Below are 22665 nucleotides of genomic sequence, written 5' to 3' on the forward strand. Positions count from 1 at the left end.
ACTTACTGAATATACCTGCCTTGCCTTCAATATTCGAGTTGAACCGAACCATTGTTTTGGTCACTCGTCTGGTCAGTGCTAATTCTGTATTAGCTACCAGTTTGATTGGCACTCTAGGCTTCCTTAAGAGGTTTTCCACCTCCAGCTCAGTCACTCCTATGCCGGGCTGATGAGTGCTAATACGCACAAAACTGCAGTACTCGGCTAGAGTTGACTGAGCTGGCGGTGTATTTTATGTATTTCTGCCTCAGCCCTGGCTATAGGGCAGTAACTTACTGAATAAAGCAAATGCATCGTTGTAGAAGTATCATATGGTTATAGAAGTTCATTTTTATTTTAATCTGTTCATGTACAAAACTAAAAACATGGTTATTAAAGTGTATTCATTAAAAATCAACATTCTGCTTCTTATAGAAAATTCATTATGGAAAAGTGCACAATACTTTTAAAAATATTTTAACACGAGAATTTTATTTTTTCACTTGTTAGAACTGAAATTATTGTTACCTTTGTTTGAAGTTATTTTACGTAAAAAATACATAGAATCGTAATCAATTGGGGGAACATAAATGCAAGACCCATGGGAGGAAGGGTGCAGATCCCATGGACCCCTCCCTTGTGTGTGCCACTGATAGCAAGCAATAAAGCTAACAGAATGTCAGGTTTTATCAATAAGTCTGTTTGACATAATACAAAAAACAATTTTTTACTTTTATATAGAAGTTAAATGACCTCTCTTGGCGTTTCAGATGTCATCTCCCTATTTTTAAGAAAGATGTTATTTGAAAAGGTTCAAAGGAGTTCTATTAGATTAGTAAATGGAGTTTCAGATTTAGATTATGATTATATTGATATTGGAAAGATTGATTATTGGAAAGAGTTCAAAGGCGAGCTACAAAGCTAATAAATGGACTTTATCACTTAGACTATGATTCAGGCTTAGAAGGCTAAAAATGTACAGTCTTGAGCAAAGAAGAGACCGAGGGGACATGATTCAGTTGTTTAAATTTATTAAAATGAAAGATGTTACGGGGCTGAAGTTTAGCACTGAAAACAGGACAAGGGATCATTGTTTTAAGCTTTTTTTAAATCTCAGGCTAACATGGATGTTAGGAAAAATATGGGCTAGGTGTATGAACCTGGTACTCAAGGAAATTTGCATTAAGTGTAGTATCAGGTTTATTGATGTATGGAGTAAATGTAAATGAGATTGGATTGCTAGGGACGGCCTGCATCTGAGCTCTACCATCGCCGCACTAGAGAGAAGGCCGGGATTGGGTGTGTCACGAAGGTGATGTGAGTCATCACAGGTCGTCCAACCAGTCCAGGGATCGCCCGATCGCCTTCTCTGAGTTCAGGGGTGCGAGGGAAGCGAGCGAGCGTTTAGCGTTGTTGACACGCGGACATTTTGAATCTTCAGGCGACCTTTGGTGCTTTCTTCGTAAAAGAACGTAACAAGTCTTCATTTTCATTATTCCCTCTGATAGAATGAACAATATCAGTTGGTAAATATGCCGCATAAGTGCGTGGTGCCTCTATGTAACGGCAATTACGCCAATGGACCTAAAGTTCACACTTTTGCGTTCCCGAAAGATGATGGTTTAAGAAAGCGCTGGATTCACGCAATAAGAAGACAGGACTTTACTCCAACAAAGCATTCTCGAGTAAGTAAATTTATGTATTTTATGTTAGCAATATTAAAATCGCAAGTTTTTGTTTCATAAATATATTCATACCACCTACAGTGGAGCTGAATCTGAAACATTGTTTGTTTATATTTTATTTCTAATTTTTAACAATAAAAAAATGTTAGCGTGGTTTGTTAAATTAAAAACATAACATGCTGTAAGTCAGTCAAAATGAATGCAGTCAATGTAAAATAATAAGTACATAACTAATTTATAAATAAACATAATTGTCAAGGTATTATCAAACCCAAAGTTTTTAGTCCTCATATGGTACTTTGACAGTTAACAATATATTATAAATGAGGTAGAAAAATTACCTGTCTTTTGTGACTGATTGTCTGCATAATTCTCTATTGAATAACTTATTGATGTGTTTGTAGGATAAAAATTTATTTTGACCAAACTTTTAAGCCATGAAAAAAAAAAAAAAAAAAGAAAGAAAAACAGTTACGAAACACTCTTTTTAAAATGCTAAATCGTTGACACTTGTTAAGATTTGCTTCGAAAAGAAAATAAATTAAAGGGAACTTTACTTTAAGAGTTTAAACGACAGAAGAAATGGTTTAAATTGCAAAAGCAAAAAAAAAAAGGCAGTAATAATCATAAAGAAATAATGGTTTTAAAAAGAAAATGTAATATATATATATATATATATATATGTCCCACATCTTTGCTTGATTATATTTTTTCTTCAAAAAAAAATTATGTGTTTTGAAATGTTTGTTGATGGTTTTTTAAGCGGATAGGGTATGGCCTAACTTAGGTTCCATATTTTTGTTGTTCTTTTTAAAAAAAAGTTATTGTTCAAAGCAGTAAATTTTATACAATTAGTAATTTTGCTTTGAAATAATTAGCCATGAAATTCATTGTTGAAGAAATTGGTTTCCTTTAAACAGTAATATTAACGGAAAACAGAATGAGAATTTTGAATGAAGTTTTCTCTAAAGCAAACATGAAATTCTTTAGTGTTATTTTTTCTTCCTTCGCCAATAATAGATACAGGTCCAAGTTCAAGTAAGAATACAAGGATTACTATTAGTAACTTGTATTGTTGAGAAATATAAATTTGTTTGTTAAATCCTCAATGTTTAAATAGTTCTAATTAAATTAGCTCATAAAGCACAGAGAAAATGGAGGATTAGATTTAGCGTCACTTGCTTAAAGTTTTAGAAGTAAGACAGTTTCTTTTTTCTTTAATAGGGAACAATATGAAATAACTAGGTAGTTTTGTGATGTGGGTACTATTGCATCATGCTATTTCTAAAATATATTTGCTCTAAAAATAATAAAATTTAAAAAACAGTATGCATAAAATCGACTTAAAATCTGCGACTGGATATGGAAGCTGCTCAAGAAATTTTAAAAAATACACTAACTTCAAATTTAGTAACGAAAAAGAAATGAATTTTAGATGGATATTTTCAAAGTGTAACCTTTGACTAAAGTTTAACAGAAATAATTTCCTGGTGACATTTAATATTTAACTTGAATAACACACGAACAAAAAATGCAGTTTCCAATTATTAGTGTAATGTAATTGGAGCAATAAAATTGAAAAAGTGTCAAAAGAAAAAAAAAGACAAAAGATTAGTTACTAAGAGAATAAGTGTTTTTATTTCGTGAGAGTGATTAACTGCTGTTTCACGTGCATTCAAAATTTGCTTATACTTTAATCTGCTTTTTGTTTTCACAGGTTTGTGAGCTACATTTTTTGGATCATGAAATTGAGAAAGAGACAAGTTGTTTCATAGAAAAAACTGGGGAAAAGCTGGTCGTGCCTTTGAAGTATCCACGCTTAGTAAAGAATGCCGTTCCTTCTAAAATAACAGGAGGCCCCTCCTATCTGTCATCGCATACGAAAGGATGCAGAACTAGTGTAGATAAAAAGAAAGAAGAAAGGGAAAATCTTCACTTGCATGCAGCAATCAGTGCCAGTTTGGAAACAAAAATGCAAGAGGACAAAAAAAACTTTTTTTCTTCATACTCGGAACTATTACTGCTCATCAGTGGAGAGCAAATAGATGCAGAGGTTACTGTGATCAGAAACAGTGATCGAGTGGTCATTTTCAACATGTGTGAGTTACCAGCTCCTAGCATTAAGTATTCCATCGTTATTCAGGAGGATTTGCAGTTGTCTGCATATTATGGAAACTATGAGGTGAAAAAGTTGGGGACGCATTTCCTTCCTTTAAAGGTAAGCTCCATGTCGGAGATAAAAGAACTTCTTTCTTATTTAAAATGCGTTGTAAATGTTAATGATGAAAATGAATGTAGTTCCAATATTACTTTTATTTTGTCTCTTGTAGAAAAATTAGAAAAAATGTATAGTAGTGAAGATCATGAATATAAAGCTCTTTTAAATCTAGTTCTTCAACAATTCCAACTTTTGACAACTAACAAAAAATGTTTGAGATATTCGGCAGATTTTATGATATTCTGTTCCTTAATGCATTCTATATCTCCTTACGCATACAAGTTTTTAAGACATTCCAATAACTTAATTTTGCCTCATCCCAAAACAATAGTTAAACTATGTTCTAAGCTAAATACAAACCCAATCACAGAGCAATTAGACTCAAATTTCTTAGGTTACATTAAACAAAAATTTCCTTATTTGTCTCCTAACGATACAACAGTAACTTTGATGATGGATGAAATTCATTTAAAGAAGTTTTTTGATTTTAAAGGTGGCAATATTGTTGGATCAGCTCATGACTGTTCTGAGGCAGCTACCTCTGCTTATGTGTTTATGCTTAACAGTTTATTTTCCAGTTACAAAGATGTAATACACATCTTACCCGTGAAATCTTTAAAAGCTGATATATTACATGAAATAGTAAAAAAGCTTATCATTGAAGTTGAAAGCATTGGCTTCAACGTTATTTGTGTTGTCAGTGATAATAATTCAATCAATAGAAAAACTATGAGTTTTTTTAGCACACCACCTAAATTAAGTAACGTTTATTCTCATCCATGCAATCCAAACAAACCTCTATTTTTTATAATTGATAGTGTTCACATTTTGAAATGCATTCGAAACAACTGGATAAATCAAAAAAATATTAGACAGAGCTTTTATTTTCCCAAATTCGACAGTGATGAAGATATCAGGTATACAGCTTCTTTTGGAACTCTGAAAGATTTACATAAATTAGAATGTAACAATATTTTGAAATATAGTTATGGTTTATCTTTAAAGGCCTTGTGCCCTTCAAACTTGGAAAAGCAAAATGTCAAATTAGTTTTGCAAGTGTTCAACAAGTTTACGGTCGAAGCCCTTTTAGAACTTGGGAAGAAACACAACCTTTCAGATTATGAAGGCACAGCCGAATTCATTTCTATAATTTTAAAATGGTGGAACATCGTTAATGTGAAAACTCCGTATAAAAGTGTCAGATTTAAAGATAAGGAAAAAGAACCATTAAAATTCACGAATGAAGATGAAAATGTAATTTTTTTGGAGAAATTTATCGTATGGCTTGATAAATGGGAATCATTTGAAACAACAGGGGGGAAATTATCTAAAGAGACACATTTTGCTCTTAAGCACACTACTGCCGGTATTTTAGAAATGGGTCGGTATTGTATCAAACAATTTAATAAAGAGTATTTTCTTCCTGGAAAAGTGCAAACCGATCCTTTGGAAGCCCGTTTTGGGAAGTATAGGCAACTGTCGGGATCCCAATATCATGTATCAATTAGGCAAATATTTGAATCCGAATCAAAGTTACGCATTCATAGCATGATGGATCTTTCAATCACCTCAAACTTACATGGAAAAATTACTATCAAGGATTTAAGCATCAGCCCTGACAGTACATATCGGAACATTGACTTGGATTTAAATTATTTTTTACCCAAAATTTCAATCTCAAATGCTGATATTACAAGCACTAAAGACATATTACCTGTATTGATATATTTGGCGGGGTATTGTTGTCACATTTATTTGAAAAAAACAAAATGCGAATCATGTAAGGATTCTCTTGTGACAGAAGAAAGTTTAAACATTGATGAGGCAGAGAAGCTCATTAAAAATTTGGATAGAGGAGGATTAAATTATCCTTCTTCTGATGTGATACATGCAGTTTCACAAAACTATATAATCGTGCAAAAGTTAATTTCTAGTCCCTTGGAAGAAATGTTTCTAAAATCTTCCAAGCAACGTGAAATAGTTACAGAAATAACATTGAAAATACTTCTTGAAGAAGAGCATTTTTTGGACACTTACTGCAGAATTAAGGAACACTGTTCTGAATACATCTTAAAAACAATAATTTGGAGCTCAACAAATTCCTTATTGAAAAATTATTGCAAAAAAATGAATGATCATTTAAGTGTTAAAGAACCAACCAAAAAAAGAAAACTTCAAACATTGCAAAAATGATTTTTTATTCTTAAAGTTAATCGTAGTGTGTCAAAAATTTAAATCAGCAATTTTAAACGCAAATCAAATGAAATGTTTTTTTTTTTTGGAAATCGTCGATTTAAATCATTTTTTAAATTAAATCTTAGAGATGCTCTTAAAAAATACAAATTTTATAGTTCTGTCTTTTTTTTTCTGTGTTAATTTTTTCGTCCCTTCTACTTTACATTTTTTTTTCACAAGTGTTTGTCTTCTTTCATTTTTTTTTATCACTTCAAATTATTTTATTGTATTTGAATAACTTAAAAATTTTAGTCCGTTTTGGACACTTTTAAATTAGTTGCTACTTTTTTATGAGTAGCCATTGTATTCAGAGGTTTTTTCTGTAATAAAAACAATGCTGAAGAAATCTTAAGAAACAACATTAAATGTTACGCGTGAAGAAAATTCCTGAAGCCTATTACTAAACTCTGCACATTCGAGCAAAATCGAAAAGGATGCTTAAGATTAAGATAACTTCATTCCTGAATTCTTGAACATAAAGTTAAAGCATGTGCTTAAAAATTAAAAAACGAAAAAGATAATCTAACAATTACTCATCAAATGAAAAGACTCAATCTCTCAATTATTTTGACAAATGAAACATATAAACTAAACATGACGATCTTCGTTTACAAGAAAGTGGGCAAATAAAAATTGGTAACTATCTGATTTGAAGATACCATCCATACATACAGAAGAGTAAAACTTATTTTATTTTTTCTAGTATGTGTTCTTGAAATATATACATATTTAGTTCTAAAAGAATTATTTTAAAATTACATTTTGATTTTCCTCCAAGTCGTCATATGATTTTTATCTCGTTTATGATTAACTACACTACCTAATTTAGTTATTTTCCCACGTTTTTCTGCATCAAGTGTACTATTGTGCCATCGGTACTAAATTTGAGTTGAATAATATGCATTTGCATTAAGTTGGTTTGATATCATAGTATCTAAGATCAGAAATACTCAGAAAATCAACATAACTGATGCTGTAATTTTCAGTTTGACATTTATTGTACAATTAATTTTAGAGCTTTTCGTGCAAAGATGTGTATTCAGTGATCTGTATTTTATGTGAATATTGTAAGAGTTTTATAATACAACATTGAAATAAATTTATTTCAAATTTAATTGTGTGAAATCATTTTTAGTTTTGTTTAAATATGTATGTTATTTTAGGTAGTTTAAAGTAGTGTAAAGAATAAGTGGAATCAACTTTTTAAATCGAAAACTGATTTCCTTACGTCAAAAATATATGAGCGTTAAAGAGTTTTTCCTGTTTTTTAACGTTTAAAGGTCATACTGAAAGCGGGGAAAATTTACATTCAAAGTAATTCCTGTAATATTTCAATGAATGGGGGGAAAAGAATGTAAGAAAGATAAAAGTGGCATGCAAAAAATGTTTTTTTCAGTAAGATTCAATCGTAAAGCGAAGCAAAGAAAAAAAAAATCAAATATGTGCCGTGCAATAAAACTGATTTCAATTATATGTTTGTGAACTGTAGAATAGTTATTATCGATCAAAAAGAGCTGGAAATACTTTTAATGCATCTGAGCACTGGACATTGCAGCGCGATTTTCGGGCAGAGCCAACTTGAAGATGAAAGGAAATGACGACTCGCGATGACTCACTCGCTCTCAGTCGCGGCCTTCTCTCTAGTGCGGCGATGGCTCTACGGGGGTCAAAATGGTTAGTGGTTTAGTTTTAGAGGGTTCAGAATCAAAAAACTAAGTTGTAATGGGGGGCATGCTTTAAGGAGCAGAATTCGAATGGGTACGAACTATTGGGATTTTGGTAGAAACGGAAATAGGGTGGCTAGTAAGAGAAAAGATTTTAACAGTTGGGATTCAAATAATCGCGCAGCATTAAATAAAGGCAAGATGGGCTTACTTAAGGTTTTTATACAAATGCTCGTAGTATTAGGAACAAGATGGAGGAATTGAAAAGCATAACAATAGACGAGAGGTTGGATATTATTGGAGTTACCAAAACATGGGCTACCGAAAGTGATGATGATTTATTATCTATTGCTGGGTATAATTTGTTTATACAAGATAGAGTAGGTAAAAGAGGTGGTGGGGTTTTATTTTATGTCAGAGACACTTTAACTTGCAATGAATTGGTAATTAATGATAAACCTAATGAGATTGATATGATTTGGCTGGAGTTGATGAGCAATAAGGGCAATAAACTACGTTTAGGGAACATTTATAGGCCACCCAACTTAAGCCAGGGTCAAGATGAACAGATGTTTAGTATTATTAGTGACATTTCAAGCAAGGGGTCAGTCAATATAATGGGAGATTTTGATTTTCCAGGAATTGATTGGAATAATTTTTACCATAGTAATAGCAGAAAAGAGGAATTTTTGAAAGTAATTGGTGACTGTTTTTTAGATCAAATTGTAACTCAGGGTACACGACAGGATGTGGTTTTGGATCTAGTTTTCTGTGATATGGAAGGTTCTGTTCAGGGGTTATGTGTAGGGGAACACATTGGAGACAGTGACCACAACAGCATTAGGTTTGGGATTAAATTTGATACACACAAAGTAGAGAATTTTAGGTTTGTGCCCAATTTCAGAAATACTGATTTTGTGGCACTTAGGCAGAGTTTGAAAGCAGTTTTTTCTTCTGGATTGGACAATAGCGATGTGAATCTTCAGTGGGCAGAGTTTAAGGAAAAGCTAGCGAAAACGGTTGGGGATCATGTTTCTTTTAGGAGAAAGGGTGTCAACACTAAAATTTGGCCAATGTGGTTCTCTAGGGAAACTAAAGACGCTCCAAATTACAAGCAAGTTGCTTTTCATAGGTTTAGAGAAACTGGTCACAGTGAGTTGGAGCAAAGACTGGCAGATAACATAAACAGGAATCCCAAGAGGTTTTTTGCATACGCTAATTCGGGGAAAGTTCGAAATAGTCATATTGGGCCATTGGTGGATGAGCATGGAATTTTAATTCAGGACGATAGTGATATTGCTAATGTTCTTAATAACTTTTTTTCGAATGTTTTTAACGATAACTGTATCTCAACAGTTGACACCAACAAGACACAAGCTATAGTACAGCTTGAGGACTTTGTATTTTCCAGGGATGACGTTTTACTTCATTTGAAAAAAATTAAAGAGACTAAAGCTCCGGGGCCAGATAATATTTATCCGAAAATTTTAGTTGAATGTGCAGAGGAATTAGCAGATGTAATCGCAAACATTTTCAATGCTTCTTATAATTCGGGGACAGTGCCAGAGGACTGGAAGCTGGCTAACATTACACCGCTCTTCAAGAAAGGGTCTAAAGGGAGTGCGGGAAATTATATACATGTGAGTCTAACTTCGGTGGTTTGCAAAATTTTTGAAACATTGATGAAAATTAAGATAGTAAATTTTCTAGAGACTAATAATCTATTGACCAGTTTTCAGTACAGTTTCAGGAAAGGTAAATCTTGTGCAACTAATTTATTACATTTCTATGACAAAGTTACCATGGCTTTGGACAATAAGAAGCCTGTAGATGTTGTTTACATTGATTTTCAAAAAGCTTTCGATAAGGTACCGCATGTTGCTCTACTTAGCAAATTAGCTGATATAAGAATATGAGGGAAAACTTTCATTTGGGTAAAAAACTGGCTGACCAGAAGGAAACAAAGGGTAGTTGTAAGGGGAAATTATTCTAATTGGGGTGAGGTTTTAAGCAGGGTTCCTCAAGGATCAGTGTTAGGGCCTGTTTTGTTCATTGTTTTTATGAACGATATTCACAAAAATATTTCTGGGAACATGAATTGTTTTGCTGATGATGTCAAAGTTATGGGGACTGTAGAAAATGAAGAACAAGCAAAACAGCTGCAAGAGGATCTAGATCATATTACGAAGTGGGCTGATAAATGGGGTATGGCTGTAAATGTTGGGAAATGTCAAGTGCTACATTTAGGGAATGGAAATAAGTGTACAAGTTATTATTTGCAAGGTTCAGTCATTAGTCATGCAGACAAAGTTACTGATCTGGGGGTTTTAATAAGTCAGGATTTAAAGTTTAGCCAACAGTGCAGCATTGCTAGTAACAAGGCCAATAAGATGCTTGGGTTTATCAATAGATCTATTTCAAACAAATCTAAAGAAGTTCTTCTGCCCTTATATAGAAGTTTGGTAAGACCTCATTTGGAGTATGCTTTTGGTCTCCTTATCTTAAGAAAGACATTAATGTATTGGAAAGGGTTCAAAGGCGAGCTACAAGGCTAATAAATGAACTTTCTCACTTAGACTATGAGTCCAGGCTTAGAAGGCTAAAAATGTACAGTCTTGAGCAAAGAAGAGATCGAGGGGACATGATTCAGTTGTTTAAATTTATTAAAATGAAAGATGTTACGGGGCTGAAGTTTAGCACTGAAAACAGAACAAGGGGTCATTGTTTTAAGCTATTTAAATCTCAGACTAACATGGATGTTAGGAAAAATTATTATTTTAGCAGGGTAGTGGAACCTTGGAACAGTTTACCCGAAGAGGTGGTAATGAGCAAGGGAGTAGATAGTTTTAAGAGGGCCATTGATCTTCACTGGGGATTGTAAATTGACTAGGACCAGTCTAGCTGGGCCCAGAGCCTGTTTCTGGTCAACACTTTTGTATTTGTATTTGTAAATTATTATTTTAGCAGGGTAGTGGAACCTTGGAACAGTTTACCGGGAGAGGTGGTAATGAGCAAGGGAGTAGATAGTTTTAAGAGGGCCATTGATCTTCACTGGGGATTGTAAATTGACTAGGACCAGTCTAGCTGGGCCCAGAGCCTGTTGCTGGTCATCACTTTTGTATTTGTATAGACTTAAAATGCTGAATAAGTACTCTTGAGTAGAAGAGAACGAAAGGCTTACAGAAGGCATAACCAGAGATCATTGTTTTGAGTTTTTTAAATCATAACAAAGGCTTGAAATTAGATACAATTAATACAACAGGGTTGCAAGCATTTGGTCAAATGCAGCAGTCACGCATGGATTGAATAGTTTTAAGAGGGCTTTAGCGTTCGCTGGAGATTCAAAAACTGACTAAGTACTAGCCTAGCCAGGCCTCTTGCTAGTTGGTACGTATCTATTTCTGTTATAATAAAGTTTCAGATCAAAAAAGCTCTTAAAAAAATATTTTGATTGATACCATTTATAAAGAACAACATTTTTTATAAAATTAAAGGAAGATGATTCAAAATGTACATTTGAAATAACCTAATAATGCATGATATATTAAAGAAAAACAATAGAATTTTTAAAATTAAATTATTTTACAAAATGACACATACCTTTTTCCCGTTTATTTTTGATACCAAGTTGTGGTGAAGAGGAATGCAAACTAATATCACTTATTCCAATTGTGCTTTTCGTCGTTTCCTTTCCTGAACTATGTGTAGGAGATGGGTCACTTGTCACCACTTTATCAGTCAAATCGTATGACCGAGACTTATGTATGTGACTGACATCAGGAGATATACGACTGAAGAGATTACTGATGCCCCTCATGAAGCTATGAAAAAATTTTCAAAATTAAAATCAAGATAACAATCAATTTAAAGAAAAAAATGCTGTTGCTTTAAAAAAAAATAAAGATTTTTGCATAGCATTGAGGTTTACCCTTCATCAGGATTGCCATCTTCTCCGCAAAGTAGCAAAACTCTGTGGTTAAGCAAAATGTTATTTTGCTCTGCATTTCCCGGCCGAGTGTAACACTCTATCATTTTTGTCTACCATGCTATCCTACCGAGTAGACCTCAATAACTTCTTGTAGACAATTATATTTTCAATCCTTCTGACATTTAAGTTTTTGCAGGGGAAATAGGCTCCTCCTTTCTGCTGCAATCTTTCCGTCCATATTTTGCTGACATGCATATCCTTTCTTGGGTAGAAAGGTAGTAAGGGTAAAATAGGAATGCAGGGGGGATTTTTCAGGCATTTTAAAATCCAATTGCATCCGCTTCTGAAACACTCATTTTTGTCTATAATGCTATTCTGCCGCTCAGATATTAAAACCTTTTTGTAGACTGTTATTTTCAGCCCTTCTTATATTTAATTTTTTTGCCGAGGACTGCCACGCCCATCCAAAAATGTCATGCAGTTCCATCCGGGTTAGTTTAAGCCAATACAATTTGTCAAATTAAGTCTCAATGCTTACCAGGCTTATCAAAGTTATGGCTCATAAAGGTTTTGACAAAAGTAAAGTTAAATTTAATTATACATTAATATTTTATCATGACAAACATGTAAATATAGGAAATTAAATGTTCTTATACACTCAAAGATTGCAAGTGTTTAAAGCTGTTTTATTTATTTAAAAATAATTATCTTTATACTAGCATTTAAAGTGATTATTAAAGCTCAAAAAAAAAAAAATAGATACGTGGTATTAGTTATTTTTATTGACTTTTATACAAAATACCAAACTGCTCCACAAAATTTTAAATTGCTCCTCAAAATCACTACAGATCTCCTCAAATTGCTCCTCCAAGGTTGGTAACCCTGCACTTCACGTATTTTTGCTCCAAAATTAGCTATACTGTTGTGGAAAGGTGAAGTGCAGTATTATCAAATTTTTATTTTCTTTGTATTTTACTCATCTTGTACTTAAAACATTATTGTGCAAGCTTGTTTACTTTATTTCGCTGAAAATAAAGCTTGTGTTTATTTTCAGCAATTTGTGCTATAGGGAAGTTTTCGATTTTTCAATTTTATTTTTATATGATAGAGTAACATGTATGAACATCATAGGTTAAAAAATTTTTGCGATACGATAAGTATTTTTTTTTAAATTTATTTTTTAAGTTCAAGCGCTTGTGATGTCAAATGGCATAGGAAGTGACGTCATGCGCTCTTCCGATAGGGGAGAAACCGAAGGACGTGCATTCGACTTCGAAGACGAAATGTAAAAGGCTTATCTCCTCGCGTTTCTAGAACATTAAACCTCTCATCCTCTTGGAAATATTCGAATATCATCATTGATGTTACTTGAGGAAGATTATTTAGATTGTGCTTTAACGAATCCGGCCTCCATAGTGTGTTCAAAAGGATTATTGAATTTCTAAAAAATAAAAATATCAGCGCGATCAAAATGTCCCTAGCAAAGACAAGGGATCTTCGGCGGAAGGCTGCCCATTAGTGTCCTGTGACGTAAGCTCGTGAGGTTTCAGAAAAGCGTTTAAAAATTCTTTAAAAATCAATCACGGTGTTTTAAAATTCGGCGATGGTGAATTTTTTAGTTTGAGGGTCAATTAACAATATCCAATAGCCAAAATATGAACATTTAATAGGTTGCAACTTCCCTATTATAAAAACGTATCATTGCACAAAATTGCAATTCTGTGCAATTATACATTATTATTTCTTACTTTAAAAGATCTATATTCTTGCTTGCAAACATAATATTTCTCAGGAAAAGTAAATTTTGTAATAGTATTTTTCCATCTTATTTCAGAGTTTACAAATGTTAATTAATCAGTAAAACAAGTAAAAGATTGTTCTTCAAAATCCCACTGTAATGTAAATCATGAAGCTAGCATAAGTTCAGGATAATGCACTTTCTTTTAATTATGAATAATTACACAGCATGGTCAGAGTTTTAATACTTTGACGCCAGTTAAAACTGATTCTGATGTTAATTGATCTACTATTCTGAATAATAATTCCTAAATTTGTCAAATTACCTTTCTTGCATAAAAAAAACTCCGGTCCCAAGGTTGTGGGTTATAACGGGCTTCTACAGCACTAAATACCTTCCAACATTGGCCACCCAGTCATCCATAGCACTTACCATACTTTAACCAAATATAGATGTCATAAAATTTCAAACCATTTTAGTGACAATATTTCTAAATTATTTTAACATTTATTGATTTGCCGCCAGCCTTGTCTAGTGTTCAGAGAAGTCTGACTGCGACAGGAAGGTCCGGGTTTGAATCCCGGCTCAGGCATGGATGTACCTTCTCTCTCCCGTCCTTGTCCTTTCTTTGTGTGAATGTGTTGTTCTGCTGTGAATGGTTGCCTACCCTATAAATGGGTCCTTATGGCATATGTGTACTGTAGAAGTCAGACTTCACAACAAATTAAGGAAAAGTTGGAAAAGTGAAGCAGGCACCCCAAATTGCCAAACTAGCTGGCGCAAGACAACAACAAAACTATGCTGCCTTTAGCTTTTATAGGAACATTTTTTAAACTATTGATTAAACACTTGCATTTATAAATGTCTTTAAAATTTCTAGAATATAACAGTAGCTAGAAAGATTTTACATTATGAATGTGCATTAGTTATAAAAATGACAAGTTTTAGCCTTCGAAATGAGTAGCAATAGAAAGAAATGCAAACTGTGCTGTTTCATTTAACTTTCTCTACTCCTGATGGGTACAAGAAAGCAGGGGCTAACCAAAGGAAATTTGGGTCCGTTAACGAACCCTTCACAAAAATCCGATCAACCAAAACGGACCTTCCTTTCACAAAATCCCGACCAATCAAAACTGACCCTTCACAAAATTCTGATATACAAAAACGGATCTTTCACAAATTGTTTATTGGAAGAGCAAATCTCAAATTAAAATAACGCAGCATATTTCCAACGATAATGTTTGGAACCTTTCTTACAGTTTAATTAGAGGTATCAACTGAGAACAAAATCTGCTGATTTTGCAAAAGAAAAAAAAAGGCGCTCTTGTGACTCTCCTGCAAGCGATAAATAACTGCTAAGGCCAAATAAATAAAATGCTTGTGGTTGGTTTCTATGAAAGAAATTAACAGCTGAAAGTCAATTTGGTTTATAATTTTGCTTGTTTGTTTTATGCAGCGGTGTTGTTGCAAACTTCTCTGAAAAGTCAGTCGTAAGCACTTTTCTCCCCACTCATGATTTAATAAACAATAATATACAGGGAAATGAACTTAGAACTGCAAAGGATAGTAGGGAGGGGGGGGGATGTGATCGCTTCAGATAAGGTTACCAACTTTAAACTTATCGCCACTTAGCATCTGGCGGATGCGACGTTTAACTGTTTATCATCGCTACTTAGCGTCTGGCAGGGCAATGTTTAATTGTTATTTTGGGGGAAATTTATATGGGTTTGATTTTTCGATGTGAAAAAAGATAATTAATTTTAAATAAACTCTATTATTCATCGTTTTTTTCTTTAGATGCCTACATTTTGAAAAGCGCAATCTTTTTAGCTTCGATATGAGAATCATACTTTATTCTTTTTTCAAGTTAACTTTGCTTTATTAGGATGCAAATAAATGAAAAGTCTCTTTATTTTTGTAACAACGCTTATTTTAAGTTTTTAAAGTGGAATTCCATTTTATTTTACGAGTCAAAATTTTAAATGCTGAATCGATGGTTCATTATTTATTTATTTATTTTTGATTCAACTAAGTCGAAACATTAATGAAATGTTTATCATAGGACTCTAAAGTGCAATTCTAAAATAATTTTATCAGAAATATTTATTTTACAAGTCATTTTTATACTTTTGATGTTTTCACTTTGAGGATTGCGATCTGGTTGCATCCGCACCAATGGGAATCTGATTTTTCAAATTTTGCATGTTTAGTAAGCTTTGTCAAGAGGTAAACAATTAAAATATTAGTTTATTTTTGTAAAAATCATGGAGTTTATAAATTTTAAACGAAATTTTGTGCTTTTTAACAATGTCTTGGTTTAAAAAGTTAAATGCTGAACCCCTGCCTGAATTTCTTTATTACAATTATTTTAAATACTATACTTATAACAGTTCTAGTACAATTTAACATAATGTAGAATGGTAAATAAATATTGATATTGAGGGGTACCCATCTCCAAAAGAACGATGCCGCTCCCCCATACTCCAATACACGAAGAACACTCAAGAATGATATTCTCAACAGAAAAGAGGGAAAACACTCAACATTAAGTGTCAATGATGCAGTTTGCACCATCTCAAAATTCAAAAATTTTGTTTTTACAAAAAAAAAATCCTCTTTTTTTTACAAAATTAATTGATTTTTCACAAAAAAACAGACCCTGTGAAAAATCCTGGACAGACCATTGGAAAGTGACAAGTCTCTCTCATACACTGCCCACAGAATTAGCAAGTTATTAATGCCTCAAGAAAAGACAAACGAAAGAAGGACAACGGGAAAGACCCTGCATCACAGGCGCCCTCTTGGCCACTAGAGGGCGCCTGTGATGCAGGGAGTGTTATTGCTGCTAATTTGATAAGTGTTTTCTTACTAAAATTTTTCATTATTACTGTCTAGTTTTAGGTTTTTTTACTTCACTTTATCATGTAATTTAGTTTTATTGTGTTTTGGGGGCTCATTTTAGTTGTTATTGTATTCTTGAAGTGTTTTTGCATTTTTTGGAGCTAAGCCTAACATGTGGTGATCTCCTGGTTTTTGATTTTGTGTGCTTTATTGGGTGTAGCAACTCTGTTTATTTACTGCTGTTTTTAGTATTTATTCTGTGTTTTTTTGCATTTTTAACTTTCTGTTTTGCCTTTTGGAACATATTCACTGAGTAGAAATGGGTGTTATATGCATTATGAAAGAGGTAAAGAGTGGGAAGGGGGACAGGTGGATCTCTTGTGATTTATGTCATATGTTCTGCCTGTATAAGGGGGAAAATGAGTCTGTTTTTGAGGAGGATTATATTTGCACTAAATGTGCTGAACTCTCAGACTTAAGACTTAAGATGCTAGTTTTGGAAGCCCAGTTAGCATTAGGGTGTAGGCCAGTTGTAGAGGGTATAAATGTTCCAGAGATTCAGGGGGAAGTTTCAAATGAGGAGTTAGATTGGGAAACTAAGGGTGTAATTTTGGGGGACTCTATGGTAAGGGAGGTGGGTAACACAGTTGGGAGAGTAAAGCGTAAGGTGGCTAGGTGTTGTTTACCAGGGGCTCGGGTAAAAGACGTTAATATGGTTGCTGAAAAGAAGGGAGTATTGAATAAGGAGGACATGGTTACTTTGTGGGTGGGAACAAATGATGTAGGCCACAGTAAAAATGAGGAGTTTTCTAGGGAATGGGAATCCCTGTTGGATAAAGCAACCAGCTTTTCGACGAATGTCCAAGTGGTTGGTTTGCTTCCCAGGTATGGAGTGCATAGGAGCTGGCTAAATCAACGTGCGAGGTGTATGAACTTGCTACTGAAGTCAATTTGCGAAAAGCGCAGTATCAGGTTCATTGATGTATGGAGTCATTGTAAACGGGATTGGATTGCTAGGGATGGCCTGCATCTGAGCTCTACAGGGGTCAAAATGGTTAGTGGATTAATTTTAAGGGATTCGGAGTCAAAAAACTAAGTTGGAATGGGGGGCATGGTTCAAGCATCAGGTATCGAGAGAATGAAATTTTTTTGGGTATTGCTAGAAATGGAAATAAAGTGACGAACAAGAGTAGTAATGTTAACAATTGTAATTTAGGAAATTTCAGGGTGTTAAATAAAAGCAACTTAGGCATGCTTAAAGTTTTCTATACCAATGCTCGCAGTATTAGGAACAAGATGGATGAATTGAAAAGCATAGTTATGGATGAGAAGTTGGATGTTATTGGAATTACAGAGACATGGGCTACCGAATCTGATGCAGAGTTATTACATATTGCTGGGTATAATTTGTTCAGACAGGATAGAGTAGGTAAAAGAGGTGGTGGGGTTTTATTTTATGTTAGAGACAATTTTATTTGCAATGAATTGGTCATAAATGATAAGCCTACTGATATTGATATGGTTTGGCTGGAGTTGATGAGCAGTAAGGGCAAAAAGCTACGCTTTGGAAACATTTATAGGCCACCTAATTCAAACCAGGGACAAGATGAAGAGATGTACCGTATTATTAGTGACATGTCCAGTAAGGGATCCGTTATCATGATGGGGGATTTCAATTTTCCGGGTATTGATTGGAATAATTTTTATCCTGGTAATGGCAAAGAAGAGGAATTTTTAAAAGTAATTGGTGACTGTTTCTTAGATCAAGTTGTAACTCAGGGAACTCGAGAGGAGGCAATTTTGGATCTAGTTTTTTGTGACATAGGTAGTTTTGTTCAGGGGTTGAGTGTAGGGGAGCATATTGGAGATAGTGATCATAACAGCATTAGGTTCCGGGTTAAATTTGAAGTGTGCAAAGATGATAATTTTAGGTTTGTGCCCAATTTCAGAAACACTGATTTTGTTGCACTTAGGCAGAGCTTGAAAGAGGTTTTTTCGTCAGGGTTGGAAAATAGCGACGTAGATCAGCAGTGGACGGAATTTAAGGATAAACTTGCTAAAACCGTTGGGGACTATGTTCCATTTAGGAGAAAAGGTGTTAATACCAAAATTTGGCCCATGTGGTTCTCCAGGGAGACTAAAGAAGCTCTTAATTATAAGCAAGCCACTTTTCGTAAGTTTAAAGAAACTGGTCAGAGTGCGGAAAGGCTCCAGTATGGTAAGGCAAGGCGAAATTTTAAGTATTTGGTACGGATTCAGAAAAGGGAATTGGAGCAAAGGCTGGCAGATGACATTGATGGGAACCCTAAGAGGTTTTTTGCTTACGCTAATTCTGGGAAAGCTAGAAACAGTCAAATTGGGCCTTTGGTTGATGAGTATGGAAATTTAATCCAAAACGATAGGGATATTGCAAATGTTCTGAATAACTTTTTTTCCAGTGTGTTTAACGATAACTGTATCTCAACAGTTGACACTAACAAGACACAAGCTATTATACAGCTTGAGGATTTTGTATTTTCCAGGGAGGAGGTTTTATTTCATTTGAAAAAGATTAAAGCAACTAAAGCTCCGGGACCAGATAATATTTATCCAAAAATTTTAGTTGAATGTGCAGAGGAATTAGTGGATGTTATTTTGAATATTTTCAATGCTTCTTATAACTCGGGGACGGTGCCAGAGGACTGGAAGCTGGCTAACATAACGCCACTCTTCAAGAAGGGGTCTATAGGTCTTGCTGGGAATTATAGACCTGTAAGTTTGACTTCGGTGATTTGTAAGACTTTCGAAACTTTGATCAAAATTAAGATCATGATGTTCTTAGAGACTAATAGTCTGTTGACTAGTTTGCAGTATGGTTTCAGGAAAGGTAAATCCTGTACTACTAATTTATTGCATTTCTACGACAAGGTTACCTTAGCTTTAGATAACAAAAAATGTGTGGATGTTGTTTATATTGACTTTCAAAAAGCTTTTGACAAGGTACCGCATGTTGCTCTTCTCAGCAAGTTAGCTGACATTGGAATAGGAGGAAAAACTTTACTTTGGGTTAGAAATTGGCTTACTGGTAGGAAGCAAAGAGTAGTTGTGAGAGGAAATCATTCTAATTGGAGTGATGTTTTAAGTGGGGTTCCTCAGGGATCAGTTTTAGGGCCTCTTTTGTTTATTATATTTATGAATGACATCAATGAAAATATTTCTGGAAGCATGAATTGTTTTGCTGACGATGTAAAAGTTATGGGGATTGTCGAAAATGAAGAACAAGTAAAACAGCTGCAAGAGGATTTAGATCATATTACTAAGTGGGCAGATAAATGGGGTATGGCAGTTAATGTAGGGAAATGTCAAGTGCTACACTTAGGTCATGGAAATAAGCGTATGAGATATCATTTACAGGGTTCAGTCATAAATCAGGCAGAAAATGTTATGGATCTGGGTGTCTTTATAAATCAGGACTTCAAGTTTAATCAACAGTGCAGTATTGCTAGTAACAAAGCCAACAAAATGCTTGGGTTCATCAAGAGATCTATTTCAAACAAATCTAAGAAAGTTCTTCTGCCTTTATATAGGAGTTTAGTAAGACCTCATTTGGAGTATGCTGTTCAGTTTTGGTCGCCTTATCTGAAGAAAGATATTTTCGTATTGGAAAGGGTTCAAAGAAGGGTAACTAAATTAGTAAGGGGACTCTCAGATTTAGATTATGATACCAGACTTAATAGGCTTAACATGTATAGCCTGGAGCAAAGGAGAGTCAGAGGGGACATGATTCAGTTATTTAAATTTATCAAAATGAAAGATGTAAATGGATTAAATTTTTGCGGGGAAAGCAGGACAAGGGGTCATTGTTTTAAGCTATTTAAATCTCAGGCTAACTTGGAAATCAGGAAAAACTACTACTTTAGCAGGGTCGTGGGCACTTGGAATAGCTTACCGGAAGAGGCGGTAATGAGCAAGGGAGTGGATAGCTTTAAGAGGGCCATTGATCTTCATTGGGGGCTAATTAATTGACTAGGACCAGCCTAGCTGGGCCCAGAGCCTGTTGCTGGTCGTCACATTTGTATTTGTATTTGAAAGCATATGGATTTTTAAACTGGAATATGAAAGTATTAGGAGGAGAAAGACTATAGCTATTCAAAAAAGTGTCAGAGCTTCGATTTTTCCGAGCCGGGACAAACTATGAAACTGCTCTAATTACCCACCTTCTTTCAAGCTTTTATATCCAATTTGAAAAAAAGAAAAAATACAGAAATAAGATGAAAATGCAGCCCCCTAGTGGTAAGAGCCCTGACTTGAATATGAATTATTTACTCATATTGATCAAACTAAGAACATGAAAAAATAATTTGTAGGTTATAAATAGAAAATGTATTTATAGAAGTTTATTACATCAAAACTAAATTTCAATCTAGATTCATCGGATTATTCTTTTCAAGGGTTTTTTTTATTTTACTTGTACCAACTTAATACCAGCTTTCATATATGTTAAAAACAAAGATGTCATTTTTTTTGCTTCAAATTTTTGTAAGTTTCAGGAGAAAGCCCTCAAATACTCAACAACATTGAAAATCACTTTGAACTGCATTTTTGGGGCTTTAATGTTGAAAATTTACTGGCCCTAATACTACAAAATATAGCCTTACAATTACATTTTTAAGACTTGGATTTCAGAAAATATTCACGCAAGGGTCCCCATACGGCTTTTCTTTAATATAAAAAACAATGGGTTTTTTAAACGACATTTAAAAAAAATTTAAGTGGAATAGCCCCTGAATGAAAAAAATTGCTTAAATTTTTTAGACCATATTTTGAAAAAAAACCAGGATCAGATCCTCCTTTCCTTAACACTAGAAAGACTGCGTTTTCCATGTACCGTAATTTTAGACACCTTCGTCAATGAAAAGGAGGGGGAGGGAGGGTTCGGAGGCTCTGCCCCAGAAATTTTTCGAAATGGAACTCTTAAAAACGCAATTGTAGGCCATTTTTGATGACAAAGATGGATTTTGTTACAAGAAGGGATTGAATTGGGAACTTCAGAATTTTCGAAGTTGAAGATCTAAAAACGCAATTTTAAGAGAATTTCGGTGATATTAAGAACAAAAGCAAGTTTTGGTGACCTTCTTTGAAAATTGAAGTTTTAAAATTGCGACTGTTAAGCTATCCTTAGACTGCCTTTTTGGAACTTCCGATTTCAAATAATTCTGGTTCGGGGCAAGTTCTAAAGTGGTCCACAAATGTATTTTTAGAATGTTATGTAAGGGAAGGGGGTTAAAGATGATACTTCAAGAAATTTTTTGACATTGAAATTCCCAAAACGCAATTCTAGATGATCTTTGGTAATTTTAAAGGACTCGGGGATCCAGGTGGTCTAGAGAGGGCAATATATGATACTTTTTGCACCGAGCCAAAGTTTGTTTTTCACGCTCTACTATTTGAGGGCCCTAAATGGCTAAAACTGTTTTAGCAAATGGCAAAAGCTGTAATGTTTGGCTAGATGAGGGCCCAAAAAATTGTTCGTCCTAGGGCCCCTGATTAAGATATCGGGAACCGAAATACTTTTTGCACTGAGCCAAGGAGGGGGCGGTCAATTTTTAAACTTACCTACGTATTTAATTGAAACATGCTTGGGAGCGGGAGGCACAACGTTTTCATATACCAAGTCTCCATACTCCTTTTTCCTAACATCGCCAAAAATCGTCTGACATTGTATCTTTTAAGCTTCAACTCTGAAAATTTTCCAAGAAGCAGATTTGAATTCAAACCCCATTTCTTTCCTTAACGTCATCAGATATGGCCTACATTTGCACTTTAAGACTTCAAGACGGAAAATTTGCCTGTGCAAGGTCCCTCAAGGGTGGTGTGATTGCCCCCATTGCCCCTCCCTTGTATCCATCCTTGCATGACTGACAAGAAGCTATTATCTCTTTTCAAAAATTGAATTTATTTCTCATGGGGTATTCAAATAATACAAGTGATTTCGTTATGTATTTAAAAAAAAAAAAAAAAACACGAAAAGAAAATTTATTTACTGGAACTAATTTACATTAGGTGAATTTTAAACAGTTAATACAGTTTAAATACAGTACTAACAGTTTAAATTTTCATTTGCAGTTCACTGTATTATTTAAATTTTTATCACAAAATTATGGCTTTAATGAAATCTTCATTTGGCTCCTTCAACTTTGTTATCTACAAAAGGACACAACTATAGATAGATAGATATCTTTATGTATAAATTTCTCTGGTATGTGTATTGATCACTGAACTCCTCCAAACGGCTGGAGCAATTTTGATAAAATATCATTAAGTTGATTCGAGTATGGTTTAGTCACAATTTGACCTGATAGTTAATGTCCTTCTAATTAATTAATTTATTTAATCAA

General features: G+C 34.0%; 1 protein-coding gene across 2 annotated transcripts in view; it reads right to left on the minus strand.

Annotated features, from left to right (window-relative positions):
- Positions 1-22665, minus strand: part of LOC129224007 (F-actin-uncapping protein LRRC16A-like) — a 111966-nt gene that overhangs the window by 10944 nt on the left and 78357 nt on the right. For both annotated transcript variants that reach the window (XM_054858402.1, XM_054858401.1), the window contains exon 31: positions 11382-11602. In XM_054858402.1, coding sequence (XP_054714377.1) covers positions 11382-11602 — 221 coding nt within the window. The remainder of the gene's footprint in view (positions 1-11381; positions 11603-22665) is intronic.

The sequence above is a fragment of the Uloborus diversus genome, chromosome 6 (assembly GCF_026930045.1).
Source record: "Uloborus diversus isolate 005 chromosome 6, Udiv.v.3.1, whole genome shotgun sequence".
Lineage (NCBI taxonomy): Eukaryota > Metazoa > Arthropoda > Arachnida > Araneae > Uloboridae > Uloborus > Uloborus diversus.